Source organism: Hemiscyllium ocellatum, chromosome 6 (genome assembly GCF_020745735.1).
Source record: "Hemiscyllium ocellatum isolate sHemOce1 chromosome 6, sHemOce1.pat.X.cur, whole genome shotgun sequence".
Classification (NCBI taxonomy): domain Eukaryota; kingdom Metazoa; phylum Chordata; class Chondrichthyes; order Orectolobiformes; family Hemiscylliidae; genus Hemiscyllium; species Hemiscyllium ocellatum.
The window spans coordinates 118,444,734-118,459,480 of record NC_083406.1 but is presented as its reverse complement, the minus strand read 5'-3'; the positions used below and the strand labels follow the sequence as shown (position 1 = coordinate 118,459,480).

Below are 14,747 nucleotides of genomic sequence, written 5' to 3'. Positions count from 1 at the left end.
ATGGCTTAGAGGGGAACTTATAGGGGTTGGTGTTCCCATGTATCTGCTGTCCTTGTCCTTAGATGGAAGAGTTTAGAACATAGAGAACATAGAACAGTACAGCACAGAACAGGCCCTTCAGCCCACAATGTTGTGCCGTCCATTGATCCTCATGTATGTACCCTCAAATTTCTGTGACCATATGCATGTCCAGCAGTCTCTTAAATGTCCCCAATGACCTTGCTTCCACAACTGCTGCTGGCAACACATTCCATGCTCTCACAACTGTCTGTGTAAAGAACCCGCCTCTGACATCCCCTCTATACTTTCCTCCAACTAGCTTAAAACTATGACACCCCGTGTTAGCCATTTCTGCCCTGGGAAATAGTCTCTTGCTATCGACTCTATCTATGCCTCTCAATATCTTGTATACCTCAATTAGGTCCTCTCTCCTCCTCCTTTTCTCCAATGAGAAAAGTCCGAGCTCAGTCAACCTCTCTGCATAAGATAAGCCCTCCAGTCCAGGCAGCATCCTGGTAAACCTCCTCTGAACCCTCTCCAAAGCATCCACATCTTTCCTATAATAGGGCGACCAGAACTGGATGCAGTATTCCAAGTGCGGTCTAACCAAAGTTTTATAGAACTGCAACAAGATCTCATGACTCTTAAACTCAATCCTCCTGTTAATGAAAGCCAAAACACCATATGCTTTCTTAACAACCCTGTCCATTTGAGTGGCCATTTTAAGGGATCAATGTACCTGCACATCAAGATCCCTCTGTTCCTCCACACTGCCAAGAATCCTATCCTTAATCCTGTACTCAGCTTTCAGATTCGACCTTCCAAAATGCATCACCTCGCACTTATCCAGGTTGAACTTCATCTGCCACCTCTCTGCATCCTGTCAATGTCCCGCTGCAGCCTACAACAGCCCTCTATACTGTCAACGACACCTCCAACCTTTGTGTCGTCTGCAAACTTGCTGACCCATCCTTCAATCCCCTCATCCAAGTCATTAATAAAAATTACAAACAGTAGAGGCCCAAGGACAGAGCCCTGTGGAACACCACTCATCACTGACTTCCAGGCAGGATATTTTCCTTCTACTACCACTCACTGTCTTCTGTTGGCCAGCCAATTCTGTATCCAGACAGCTAAGTTCCCCTGTATCCCATTCCTCCTGACCTTCTGAATGAGCTTACCATGGGGAACTTTATCAAATGCCTTGCTGAAGTCCATATACACCACATCCACAGCTCATCAACTTTTCTAGTCACATCCTCAAAGAACTCGATAAGATTTGTGAGGCATGACCTGCCCCTCACAAAGCCGTGTTGACTGCATTTAATCAAGCCATGCTCTTCCAGGTGGTCATAAATCCTATCCCTTAGAATCCCTTAGACGTAAGACTTACTGGTCTGTAATTGCCGGAGATTTCCCTATTTCCTTTCTTGAAGAGAGGAATTACATTTGCCTGTCTCCAGTCCTCAGGTACGACTCCAGTGGAGAGCGAGGATGCAAAGATCTTGGCAAGTGGCGAAGCAATTGCATTTCTCGTTTCCCAAAGCAGCTGAGGACAAATCTGGTCCGGGCCTGGAGACTTGTCAATCTTAATGTTTGACAAAATTTTCAGCACATCAGCTTCCTCTATCTCTATCCATTCCAGCATGCACACCTGCTCTTCAAAGGTTTCATTCACTACAAAGTTCGTTTCTTTCATAAAGACAGAAGCAAAAAACTCATTTAGGGCTTCCCCTACCTCCTCAGACCCCACACACAAGTTCCCTCTGCTATCCCTGATCGGCCCTACTCTTTCTTTGACCATTCTCTTATTCCTCACGTAAGTGTAAAATGCCTTTGTGTTCTCCCTAACCTGTTTGTGCCAAGCCTTTCTCGTGCCCCCTCCTGGCTCTCCTCAGACCATTTTTGAACTCCTTCCTCACCTGCCTGTAATCCTCTAGAGCTGAGCTTGAATCTAGCTTCCTCCATCTTATGTAAGCTACCTTCCTCCTTTTGACGAGAAGCTCCACCGCTCTCATCATCCAAGGTTCCTTTATCTTACCCCTTCTTGCCTGTCTCAGAGGGACATATTTATTCATCACTCACAACAACTGTTCCTTAAACAGTCTCCACATGTCTATAGTGCCTTTACCAAGGAACAACTGCTCCCAGTCCCTGCTTCCTAACTCATGTCTAATCACATCATAGTTTCCTCTTGCTCAATTAGATATCCTCCCATTTTGCCTAATCCTCTCTTTCTCCACAGCTATGTAGAATGTGAGACAGTTGTGGTCACTATCACCAAAATGCTCTCCCACCACAAGATCTGATACCTGTGGTTTTGGAAGCTGCTGTCGAGGCTCATTATTGAATTGCTGCAGGGCATCTTGTCGATGGTATACACTGCTGCTACTGAGCGTCAGTGACAGAGGGAGTGGATATTTGTGGATGTGGGGCCAATCAAGTGGGGTCCCTTGTTCTGAATGGATTTGAGCTTCTTCAGTGTTGTTGGAGCTGCACCCATCCAGGCAAGTCGAAGCCCATCAAATATCTGACTTGTGTCTTGTAGATGAAGGGCTGGTTTGTGGAAGGTTGGAGAATTCCCAGTTTCTGACATGCTGTTGTCGCCGGGATGGTGGGTGCCTGCACGGGAAGCAGTGTTCAGGTCGATCCACCCCAGGCTGGCTGCATTCTTTTTCTCTCTCTTCTTTTCATCTTTTCTCTTTGTCTTTTTCATTTCTCCACCCCCCTGACATTGCGGGGAGGCTGGAGCAGTGTCAGCCGTGACCCCTGGTGTATAGACCCCAATGGCTGGTCTCCAGGAATGGCAGAGGGGTTTTGGCTGCAATGATAGCGGAGTGGGGATCCTGGCTGTAGCACACTCACAATTTCGTTTTATTCATTTTGAAATCCAAAATAGCGCCCAACTGTAGCGACAAGCTACTTTACACTCTATTTTCCCAGATACATGTGACAATTAAATCATTCATTCAAATCTTAAATCCTTGTGCCATCAACTCAGAGGAACAGTGATTTCATAGGATCCCTGCAGCGTGGAAACAGGCCATTTGGTCCAACGCGTCCACACTGATCCTTCAAAGAGCATTCCATCCAGGCTCACCACCCTGCATTTCCCACAGCTAATCCACCCAGCCTGAACATCCCTGGGCACTATGGGCAATTTGGCAGAATAATCCACCCTAACCTGCACATCTTTGGACTGTGGGAGGAAACCGGAGCACCTGGAGGAAACCCACGCAGACACAGGGAGAATGTGCAAACTCCACACAGACAGTCACCCGAGGTTGGAATCGAACCCAGTTCCTGGCACTGTGAGGCAACAGTGCTAACCACTGAGCCAGCGTGCCGCCCACAAAGCAGCAGCACTGCAGATCATCAGCAGCAGGATTTGAACCTATGCAGGAGCGAGTCTAGTGGATTTCTAATCCATCACCTTAACCACTTAGCCACAACTACTTTCTTTTTGTCCTTCTTATCCAAACCTGCAATAATAATGTGCACCGAAGTCAAACTTTCCCTCAATTTCCTTTCTCCAAGGTTCTTAGCTCTGGAATCATTCTGGTCAATGTTCTCTGAGACCAGAGACCTCTGAGACACCGAGGAACAGGAAAATTGATGTTTCGGGCAAAAGCCCTTCATCAAGAATGAGGCCAAATTATCACTTACTGTTTTGGGGTGCTTGCAAATTAGTTATCACATTTCTCCCTGTATATAACTGTGATTCATTTGCCATCACTTTACTGTTGGTGAAGCACTTTGGGCTACCAAGGAAGGTCTTACATTATTTTTCTGTCACTCCTCTCTTATTTTACATCCTCTTTTCTGATCTAGTACCAGCATAAATGATCAAGCTAGAAATTTCAAAAGAATATTGCAACAAAAACTTTTTAATCAAGACCAGGGCAATTCCTCTATCAGATTGTTCCACAAATGGTCATTCACTGACGGTTTCCCTCTCGATTTTCCCTCAATGCAGCTCCCTGAGAAATTACCTTAATTAAATCCATTAGGAGGGAGGACTTGAACATCCAGTCAAGCTTCACATCATCATTTCTGAGGAGATCGTGAAGACTTCCCCGGGAGCAGTGCTCACTCGCAATGGCCAACATTCCGCTGTCACAGAGGAAGCCCAGAAAAGGGTTCACATTCTCATTACGCAAGTCTCTCATCTTCAAAAACAAGGTGAACAACGTGCATTAGAATTGAATACGGATGATCCGGAACTGCAAACAGCTCACTGGTTCAAAGCACCTATACTGGAGCACATCTGTCTCTGGGTGTGCAGAGGGATGGCTGTACATTTGTCCACTATACATTTGTTAGCATGTGTGTACAATTGGGTTGCAGGCATCTGTAGCATACATTTAGAACATAGAACATGGAACAGTACACACAGTACAGGCTCTTCAGCCCATGATGTTGTGCCGAGCATTTATCTTAATCTAAGATCAACTAAACCTACATACCCCTCAATTTACTGCCGTCATTGTGCTTGTCCAGCAGTCGCTTAAATGTCCCTAATGTCTCTGACTCTACTACCATCATTGGCAGTGCACTCCACGCACCCACCACTCTCTGCGTATAGAACCTGCCTCTGGCATCTCCCCTCTACCTTCCTCCGATCATGACAGCCATTTCTGCCCTGGGGAAAAGTCTCTCGCTATCTACTCTATCTATGCCTCTCATTACCTTGTACACCTCTATCAAGTCACCTCACATCCTTCTTTTCTCCAGTGTGAAAAGCCTGAACTCACTCAACCTCTCTTCATAAAACAAGCCCTTCAATCCAGGCAGCATCCTAGTAAATTTCCTCTGCACCCTCTCTAAAGCATTTATACCCTTCCTATAATGAGGCGATCAGAACTGAACACAATATTCCAAGTGTGGTCTAACCAGGGTTTTATAGAACTGCAGCTAAACCTCACACTCTTAAACACAATCCTCCTGTTAATGAAAGCCAACAGGCCATATGCCTTCTTAACAACCCTATCAACTAGGGACGCAACGTTGAAGACCTTTGCACGTGGAAGCCCAAGGTCTTGCTGTTCCTCCACATTGCCAAGAAACCTGTTTTTAACTCTGCATTCAGCATTCAAATTCAATCTTCCAAAATGAATCACTTTGCATTTTTCAAGGTTGAACTCCATCTGCTACTTCTCAGCCCAGCTCCTCATCCTATCAATGTCATGTAGCCTGCAACAGCCCTCGACACGAACTACAACACCACTGACCTTTGTGTCATCGACAACCTTACTAACCCACCTTCCACTTTTTCATCCAAGTCATTTATAAAAACTACAAAGAGCAAAGGGCCAAGAACAGATCCCTGCGAGACACTACTGGTCACCGACTTCCAGATGGAATACTTTCTAACCCACTATCATTCACTGTCTTCTTTCAGTCAGCCAATTCTGTATCCAGACAGCCAAAAGTCCTTGTATCTCATACCACCTAACTTTCTGAATGAACCAGCCATAGGGAACCGTACCTAATGCTTTACTGAAATCCATAACACCGCTCCCACTGCGTGATCTTCATCAACTTGTCTCGTCACTTCCTCAAAGAACTCAATAAGTTTTGTGAGGCATGACCTGCCCCTCACAAAGCCACGCTGACTACCTTTAATTAAACTATGTTTTTCCAAATAGTCATACATCCTATCCTCTCAGAATCCTTTCCAGTACCTTGCTTACCACAGACGTAAGACTGACTGGTGTGTAAGCCCCAGGGATTTCCCTATTCCCTTTCTTGAACAGAAGAACAACATTCGCCTCCCTTCAATAATCCAGTACTACTCCCGTGGAGAGTGAAGATGCCAACTTCATCACCAGAGGTGCAGCAATCTCATTCCTCACTTCCCGTGGTAACCTTGGATGTATCTGTTCAGGCCCTGGGGACCTATCTACCTTGATGCTTCCCAGAATTTCCAGCAATCCACTTTCTTAATATCAATCTGTTAACCTGGTCCACAGTGGTCTCACTATCAAAACCTCCCTCTCTCTAGTGAATACTGAAGCAAAAAAAACATTTAGGGCCTCCCCTACCTCTTCAGACTCCAGGTGCAAGTTCCCTTCACTATCCCTGATCAGCTCTACCCTCTCTCTGATCATTTTCTTATTCCACACGTTTGTGTAGAATGCCTTTGGGTTTTTCCTAATTCTTCCCACCAAGGCTTTTTCATGCCCTCTCCTAACTTACCTCAGTCCATTTTTGAGTTCTTTCCTAGCTACCCTGTAATCCTCTAAAGCTGTGCCAGATCCTTGCTTCCTCAACCTTAAGCAAGGTTCCTTCGTAACTAGATGAGAAGCTTCTTTTCTCTTGTCATCCAAGGCTCCTTCACCTCACTATTCTTTGCCTGACTCAGTGGGACAAAGTTATCCAATGTAAGAAATCATGTCTCACAAACTTGATTGAGTGTTTTGAAGAAGTAACAAAGAGGATTGATGAGGGCAGAGCAGTAGATGTGATCCATATGGACTTCAGTAAGGCATTCGACACGGTTCCCCATAGGAGGCTGGTTAGCAAGGTTAAATCTCACGGAATACAGGGAGAACTAGCCATTTGGGTACAGAACTGGCTCAAAGGTAGAAGATAGATGGTGGTGGTAGAGGATTGTTTTTCAGACTGGAGGCCTTGCCAGTGGAGTGCCACAGGGATCGGTGCTGGGTCCTCTAATTTTAGTCGTTTACATAAATGATTTGGATGCGAGCCTAAGAGGTACAGTTAATAAGTTTGCAGATGACACCAAAATTGGAAATGTAGTGGACAGCAAAGAGAGTTTCCGCAGACTACAACAGGATCTTGACCAGATGGGTCAATGGGCTGAGAAGTGGCAGATGGAGTTTAATTCAGATAAATTTGAGGTGCTGCATTTTGGGAAAGCAAATCTTAACAGGATTTATACACTTAATGGTAAGGTCCTATGGAGTTTTGCTGAACAAAGAGACCTTGGAGTGCAGGTTCACAGCTCCTTGAAAGTGGAGTCGCAGGTAGATAGGATAATGAAGAAGGCTTTTGGTATGCTTTCCTTTATTGGTCAGAGTATTGAGTACAGGAGTTGGGAGGTCATGTTGCAACTGTACAGGACATTGGTTAGGCCGCTGTTGGAATATTGCTTGCAATTCTGGTCTCCCTCCTAGCAGGAAGATGTTGTGAAACTTGAGAGGGTTCAGAAAAGATTTACAGGGATGTTGCCAGGGTTGGAGGATTTGAGCTCTAGGGAGAGGGTGAACAGGCTGGGGCTGTTTTCTCTGGAGCGTCGGAAGCTGAGGGGTGACCTTATAAAGGTTTACAAAATTATGAGGGGCATGGATAGGGTAAATAGGCAAAGTCTTTTCACTGGGGTCTGGGAGTCCAGAAATAGAGGGCATAGGTTTAGGGTGAGAGGGGAAAGTTATAAAAGAGACCTAAGGGGCAACTTTTTCACGCAGAGGGTGGTACATGTATGGAATTAGGTGCTAGAGGAAGTGGTGGAGGCTGGTACAATTCAACATTTAAGAGGCATTTGGACGGGTATATGAATAGGAAGTGTTTGGAGAGATATGGGCTGGGTGCTGGCAGGTGGGACTAGATTGGCATATCTGGTTGGACTGTAGGGTCTGTTTCCATGCTGTACATCTCTATGACTCTATGACTTGCAACAAGTGTGCCTTAAACAGCCTCTACATTTCTGTTGTGCATTTCCCATAGAACAATTGTTCCTACTTAATCTCCACAGCCACTGCCTAATAGCAGTAAAATTTACCCTCCCCCAATTAAATACCTTCTCAAACTGTCAGTTCCTATCCCTTTCCATGATTATGAGACAGGTGCGGTCACTGTCACCAAAATGTTCCCCCATTCAGAGTTCTGACACCTGGCCTGGCTCATTGTCAAGCACCAAATCCAATATGGCTTCACCCCAAGTCAGCCTATCTACATATTGAGTCAGGAATCCCTCCTGGACACACCTGACAAAATCGCTCCATCCAGACCATCTGCACTAAGGAGGCTCCAATCAATATTGGGGAAGTTGAAGTCAACCATAAAAACAACTGTTACATCTGCATCTTTCTAAGATCTGTGTCCAATCAGTCCTTCTATCCCTCTGCTGCTATTGGGCTGGGGAGAAGGTAGCTGAGAGTCCCAGACCCCATCCCCTCCCATTTATCTCTCCACTCCCCAGACTCCCAGCCTCATTCCTGATGAAGGGCTCTGGCCTGAAACGTTGATTCTCCTGCTCCTCGGATGCTGCCTGACCTGCTGTGCATTCCAGCAGCACACTCAACTGTAACCCATCTACCTTTTTCCTGTCCCTGAGGTGAGACTACCTCCCTGTAATTCCTTTCTATTACCCCCCTCTGCCTCCCGAATGATCCGAACTTCATACAATTCCAGCTCCAGTTCCCTAACGTGGTTTCCGAGAAGCTGGAGTTGGGTGCACTTCTCCGAGATGGCGACCCTTACCTTCCACATCCTACAGGAGGAGCAGGCAACTGCACTACATCCATTCCCACTGTACTGAATTCCCTCAGAGACTATTGAAAAAAATGAGTAACCTTACTGAATCGGCACACAGAAACTTTTTCTTTGGTTAGCGGAAGAGAACTGATCAAAGAGCAGGTTTTGAGAAGCTCCTTAAAGGAGGAGGAAGAGGTGGAGAGATGAAGTGAGGGAATTGCAGGACTTCCAGCCAGGCATAGTCATAAACAGAAGCAAGTGAGAGATGGACCAAAGACCATTATTGGAGAACCATGGATGGTTATAGGCTTGGAGAAGGATTTCAGAAACAGGGACTGATAATGCCAAGAAGAGAACTGATTAAAGAAATGAGAATTTTAAAATATCTGTGTAGGCTCAGTTACAGGGCATGTGTCCCTATGTCCATGGATTTACCTTTCTCAGTATGTTTGTTGTAGATTTCTGTACCTCGCAGAGACTTCCAGATGCAAATTTCTTTAGCCAGACCCAATCCCCCTGTTCAAACAAGAAACATACATTTCACACAGTGCAAACCATCTTTCAAATGAAAACTTGAACTGAAATTAACAAAAGTCCAAAAGACATGGGAGCAGAAGCAGGCCATTCGGCCCATTGAGTCCATTCTGCCATTCAATGAGATGATGGCTGATCTGATAACCCTCAACTCCACTTTTCTGTATTCATCCCAGAATTGCTGATTCCCTCTAATGCATCTGAGAATGGAAATGAAATACACTGAGACAAAGCTGAAAAAGAAATGGTAAATAATTCAAACAGAAAGCAAAACAAGAACCAACAATCTTACAGATGTTAATCTAAGCACATACCATCAATTACAGAGCAGCAATAGACAGAATCATAGGATGTTAGGTTCAGAGAACATTCACTAAACTGGTGTCTGTGATGAGTGGGTTTTCTTATGAGCAAAGTTTGGGCAGATGGGGCTTGTGTCTGCTTAGAAGAGTGAAGATTGACTTGATTGAAGTGTATAAGATCTTGACTCAGTCCAGAACCAGGGGACACCCTGTTAGGGCAGAGGTGATGAGAAATGTTTTTCTCTCAGAGGGTTGTGCAACTTTAGAACTCCCTTCCTCGGCTATTGGATCATTGACTGTTTATGAAGCAAAGGTGGGTAGAGTCTTGTCAGGCAGGCGGCTCAATGACTATTAGGGATAGGTAAAAACATAGAATTCAAAACACAAACAGATCATCCTTAATCGCATTGAATGATGGGCTTGACGGCCAAATGAACAATACTGTTCCTAATTTATTTATTGTATGTTCAAACGCTGGGCTAAGTAGTCAGTGGTGTAGAATAAGTTATCATACCTGTATATCTAATAATACTTGTATATCATACCTGGCATCTAGTAAGGCTTCACCTTGACTACTACATCCAGTTCTGGTTACTAAGAAGCAAGAGAGACACTTAAGCACTGAAAGCTTTTTGAGAGTTGTGGGATAAAATGTCCCTTTCTCATCCATTTTACATAATTGGACAAAGCCAAAATCTGCCTTGAGATGACCAAGACGTCACCTTCAGCACAACATTTAGTCAGTGCTTCTCAAACATCATTGGTTGAAGTGAACCATTTAAAAATGGATTAGTAATCACATCCTCCCATCAACTCCAATTAAATTTTAATATTATATAATTCTCACCATATGAATGTGCTGCACAGTTCTGATGTTTTTCTTTTCAAGAGAAAAGGTATATCAGAGGCTGTATATATATCTGCTTCCCTCAGCAGGGTCAGTCATCTATCTGGAAGGCCAACCCTGCTCAACAAGGATTATTTTTTCATGTATTGATACATCCCGGTGATTTATGGCCTGAAGTTTGGAAGATATTATGCTAGATTGCTAAGGGCTCAGGAAAAGGTGGCACAAAATATCGCTTGAAGTTAACGTGAGAATGGAGTTCAGGATCTGCTATTCATTACAACTGTACTTGCTGGGTTTGTGGGTTCAATCAGAGGAAGTTGGAATCATTTGAGAGTTTTTACAATGCAGCACACGACAGGGAATCTGAGATGTGGGTAAAGGAATGAAACTCCACATTGTAAAGTTAGTTTTCAGGAGAGACATGGTTTGGCAATAATTAAGACTTATCATGTTATTGAAAATGACTTACACTACAACAACAATTATAGAAATTGCTGGAAAAGCTCAGCAGCATCTGTGGAAAGAAATTAGCGATAACATTTTGGGTGCAGTGACCCTTCCTTAGAGTTAACCCCACAGTGGACAGGTGTTCCTCTTCTTCTAATGTTTAATGTGTACATCTCAATCAGACCCTCCCTCAGCCTTCTGTGCTCTAAGGAAAGCAGGTCCAGCTTATCTCTTCTCTCAAACACTGCAGAGAGAAGCAGATACAGCCATCTCACTGATAAACAGGTATGATAACTCATTGGCCAGCAAAGTATTTGAGTGCTGAGCTTCTCCGAGACATGCAGTTATGATGAGGCTTATGGAGGGGCACGGAAACTGAAATAGAAAATGCAGATTTTTTGCCCATTTTAATCAGATGTATGTGGATATGGGAGATTACCATCTGATTTACACCTTAATAATAATGGGTATTGAAAGCCTCAGCCCAGTTCCTGTTGCAAAATTCAAGCTAATATCAAAAGATTATCACCAATAGGGCATTCCAGAGTGAAATACATATTCATAAACATATTTGTAACATTCTGCAAACCAACAGCCTGAGAGCAGAAGGAATTTACCTCATACAGTGCTACATTAGAATTCTCATGGTTAACTGTACTGAGGCTTTTGTCCGAAAATGAGTGAGCTCCAGATATGAGACTTTTCCTTTCAGATACACTTCTTCCATCACTCAACTCTTCCAGGTTTATTTTCTAGATTGAGATATAAAAAGATACATGATTTTTCATAAAAAGTAGTTTTTCAGGTGGGGGTTGTTACTGGCAAGGTTGACATTTGCTGCACTTTCCCGGTTGCCCCTTGAGAAGGTGGTGGTGAGCTGCCTCCCTGAACCATAATTTGGAGATACCGGTGTTGGACTGGGGTGGACAAAGTTAAAAATCACACAACACCAGGTTATAGTCCAACCGGTTTAATTGGAAGCATAACCTTTCGGCGCAACTACCTGATAAAGGATCAGCGCTCCGAAAGCTAGTGCTTCCAATTAAACCTGTTGGTCTATAAACTGGTGTCGTGTGAGTTTAAACTTCTTGAACCATTGTGACTTTGTAATGAAGGTACACACCAATAGTGCTGTAGGAGTTCCAGGATTCTGCCCCAGCCAATAAGTCCCTATGTTGGGATGGTGTGTGACTCCTAGCAGCATCCCAGAAATTAAATCTTTAGGTTCTTGACAATCCCAGACAATTATGGAGATTTAAAATTGCTGTTGTGTTGCTGTGCACCAGTAGGGTGGTTAGTGGTTGACCACATAGTGTCTACCCTGTGCGGGTGTCGGAGGGCGGCATGATGGATCAGTGGTTAGCACTGCTGCCACACACCGCCAGGGACGTGGATTTGATTCCAACTTTGGGTGACTGTCTGCATGGAGTTGCACATTCACTCCATGTCTGTGTGAGTTTCCTCTGGTTTCCTCCCACAGTCCAAAGATGTGCCGGCTAGGTGGATTAACCATGGGAAATGCAGTGTTACAGGGATTGGGTGGGAATTTCTTCAGAGAGTTGGTGTGGACACGATGGCCTGCTTCCACAGTGTAGGGATTCTATGCGTGGGCTGGATGGGGAATGGCTTTGTCTGTGACTTGACAGGAACAAAGAAAAGAACAAAACAAAATCTCCAGAAGATCCGTTCTCATTTCCGCATCAACAACCTCCTTGTGTCCAAAGTCTAATCCTCCTGATCTTGCAGAAGGTCCATGTTCACAATAAAAGATCAAAGCATCACCTGAAGACTGTGACTGACTGCAGCTACCACTGATCAGTCAGTCAGCTTTCATTAAGCACTGTGTTGACTTTAACCATGAACCATGTTGGTGTGACACATTTTCACAGTCAGACTAATACATTCACTTCAGAAAGTGGACATTAAGGTCCAAAATACAATGAAAAAGCCCATTTCCCTGGAGCGTCAGAGGCTGAGGGGTGACCTTATAGAGGTTTATAAAATCATGAAAGGCATGGAAAGGGTAAATAGACAAGGTCTTTTTCTTGGGATGGGGGAGTCCAGAACTAAAGGGCATAGGTTTTGGGTGAGAGGGGAAAGATGTAAAAGAGACCTAAAGGGCAACTTTTTCATGCAGAAGGTGGTACGTGTATGGAATGAGCTGCCAGAGGAAGTAGTGGAGGCTGGTACAATTACAACATTTAAAAAGCATCTGGTATATGAATAGGAAGGGTTTGGAGGGATATGGGCCGGGTGCTGGCAGGTGGGACTAGATTGGGATATCTGGTCAGCATGGATGATTGGACCAAAGGGTCTGTTTCCGTGCTGTACATCTCTATGACTCTATTAGGAGGCCATACACTTCACAGTGCGCTTTAGAAGAGCTTTTTAATAAATCCAAAAAATCCTCAAAGAATTGTGGATGCTGGAAATCAGAAGCAAATATAGAAATTGCAGGAAATGCTCAGCAGGTCTGGCAACATCTGTGGAGAGAAAGCAGAATGAATGTTTTCAGTCCAGTTCTGAAGAAGGGTCACTCGACCTGAAATGTTAACTTTGCTTTCTCCCCACAGCTGCTGTCAGACCTGCTGAGTGTTTACAGCAATTTCTGTTTATGGTTCCAGTTAATCCACTTTCCCCAAAGCCCTGTGATGTTTCTCTTTCCTCTTTTGGGTTATATATCTGATTCCTTTCTCATCTGTTTCCACCAGACTTTCAGGAAGTACTTTGCAAATAATCATAACTTGCAGCATGAAAAAAAATCCCTTCTTTCTCCTTCCTGTTCTTTTGCTGCTGAATTTCCAGTTGAGTAATCTAACAATTGGCCGTCTGGTTTGCCCATATTGACTGAACTCCAAACTTGGACATCACCACCCGTCTGGAATTTAAATGCAGTTCATTCAATACATCTGGAATAATGGGAAGCTATCAGATTGCAGTGAAACCCATCTGGTTCACTAACATCATTCTTCGGAAAGGATGGACAAAATTGACCCAAATAGTGGCAGATGGTTCATTAAAGAGTGAGGGCTTACTGAGATTTGCATTCCGATGTTAATAAGTTGCAGAATAACCAACCAGAAAAGGATAACAGCACAAAGGAGGAAAGGCTATTCCACCTTCCCTTAACTTTCATCTAAACATCCATTCCACTACCTCCTACTCCAACTCATTCATTCTCTGGAGCCCAAACAGCTGGAAATCTCAAACTTTCCTTCACCTTCATTCCCCTCTTTCGTTCTGAACATTTCTAAGCTTGCAGTGGATATAAGCCTGCCTGGAGCTGCAGTGGCAATGATGTCTGTACATGGTCACTAATTATCTACTCCAGGGTCTCAGCTTGATCAGGGTTTGGGTAGGATTATCATCATCCGCCCTCCCAATGATTAAATCCCCTTCCTGCCTTCAATCTCGCCACCAGAAAGAATAGAGGATTATGGACCTTTCCATAGAAACCAGCCAATTGGCCCAACTGCACGGTACCTTCTCCAAACCCCCTCTATCTCAACCCATCAGCATTCTCCTGCCATCCTTATGATTGTCATCACATTCTTACCTCACCTTCCCTCAAACTCCCCTTAAACCTAAGCTTTGAATCATTGAAGCAATGAATGGACTCAACATCTGAGATCTTTCTTCAGCCATGTGGACCTTGCCCCTTTATTACATTCAGAAGCTAATAAAATGGGTTCTGGGGCATGGGATGGAAATGTACAATTTTCAGCAAAAATTGATAGCTGGATGGGTTCAAGAATTGGCACCTCTCCCACCATCTTATTCTCTCTCTAATGCCAATGCACAGTTACAGCAGTGTGTACCATTCAAACAATACGCTGCAGTAACTCACCAAGGATCCTTTGACTTCACCCCCCCAAACCTGCAACCTCTACCATTTGGAAGGACAAGGGCAGCCAATACATGGGAGCACCACCATCTCCAAACCACCTAGCTTCCTAATTTGGATGTATGTCACAGTCCCTTCAATACTGCTGGGTCACCTTCCTGGGTGTACATACTGCACATGGATGGCAATGGGTAAAGAAGGCAGCTCAAAGGCAATCATGGGTGAACATTAAATGTTACTATGCAAAAGTGAGGACTGCAGATGCTGGAGATTAGATTCGAGAAGGTGGTGCTGGAAAATCAGAGCCTGTCAGGCGGGTTTCGAGGAGCAG

The 14,747-nt window shown here is 44.3% G+C and overlaps 1 protein-coding gene across 1 annotated transcript in view; it reads right to left on the bottom strand.

Moving 5' to 3' along the window:
- The window catches only part of gucy2f (guanylate cyclase 2F, retinal), a 78,988-nt gene that overhangs the window by 32,306 nt on the left and 31,935 nt on the right, over positions 1-14,747 (bottom strand). The window contains exons 6-8 of the mRNA XM_060827000.1: positions 11,190-11,324; positions 8,875-8,955; positions 3,993-4,169 (exon numbers count right to left, since the gene is read on the bottom strand). Coding sequence (XP_060682983.1) covers positions 3,993-4,169; positions 8,875-8,955; positions 11,190-11,324 — 393 coding nt within the window. The remainder of the gene's footprint in view (positions 1-3,992; positions 4,170-8,874; positions 8,956-11,189; positions 11,325-14,747) is intronic.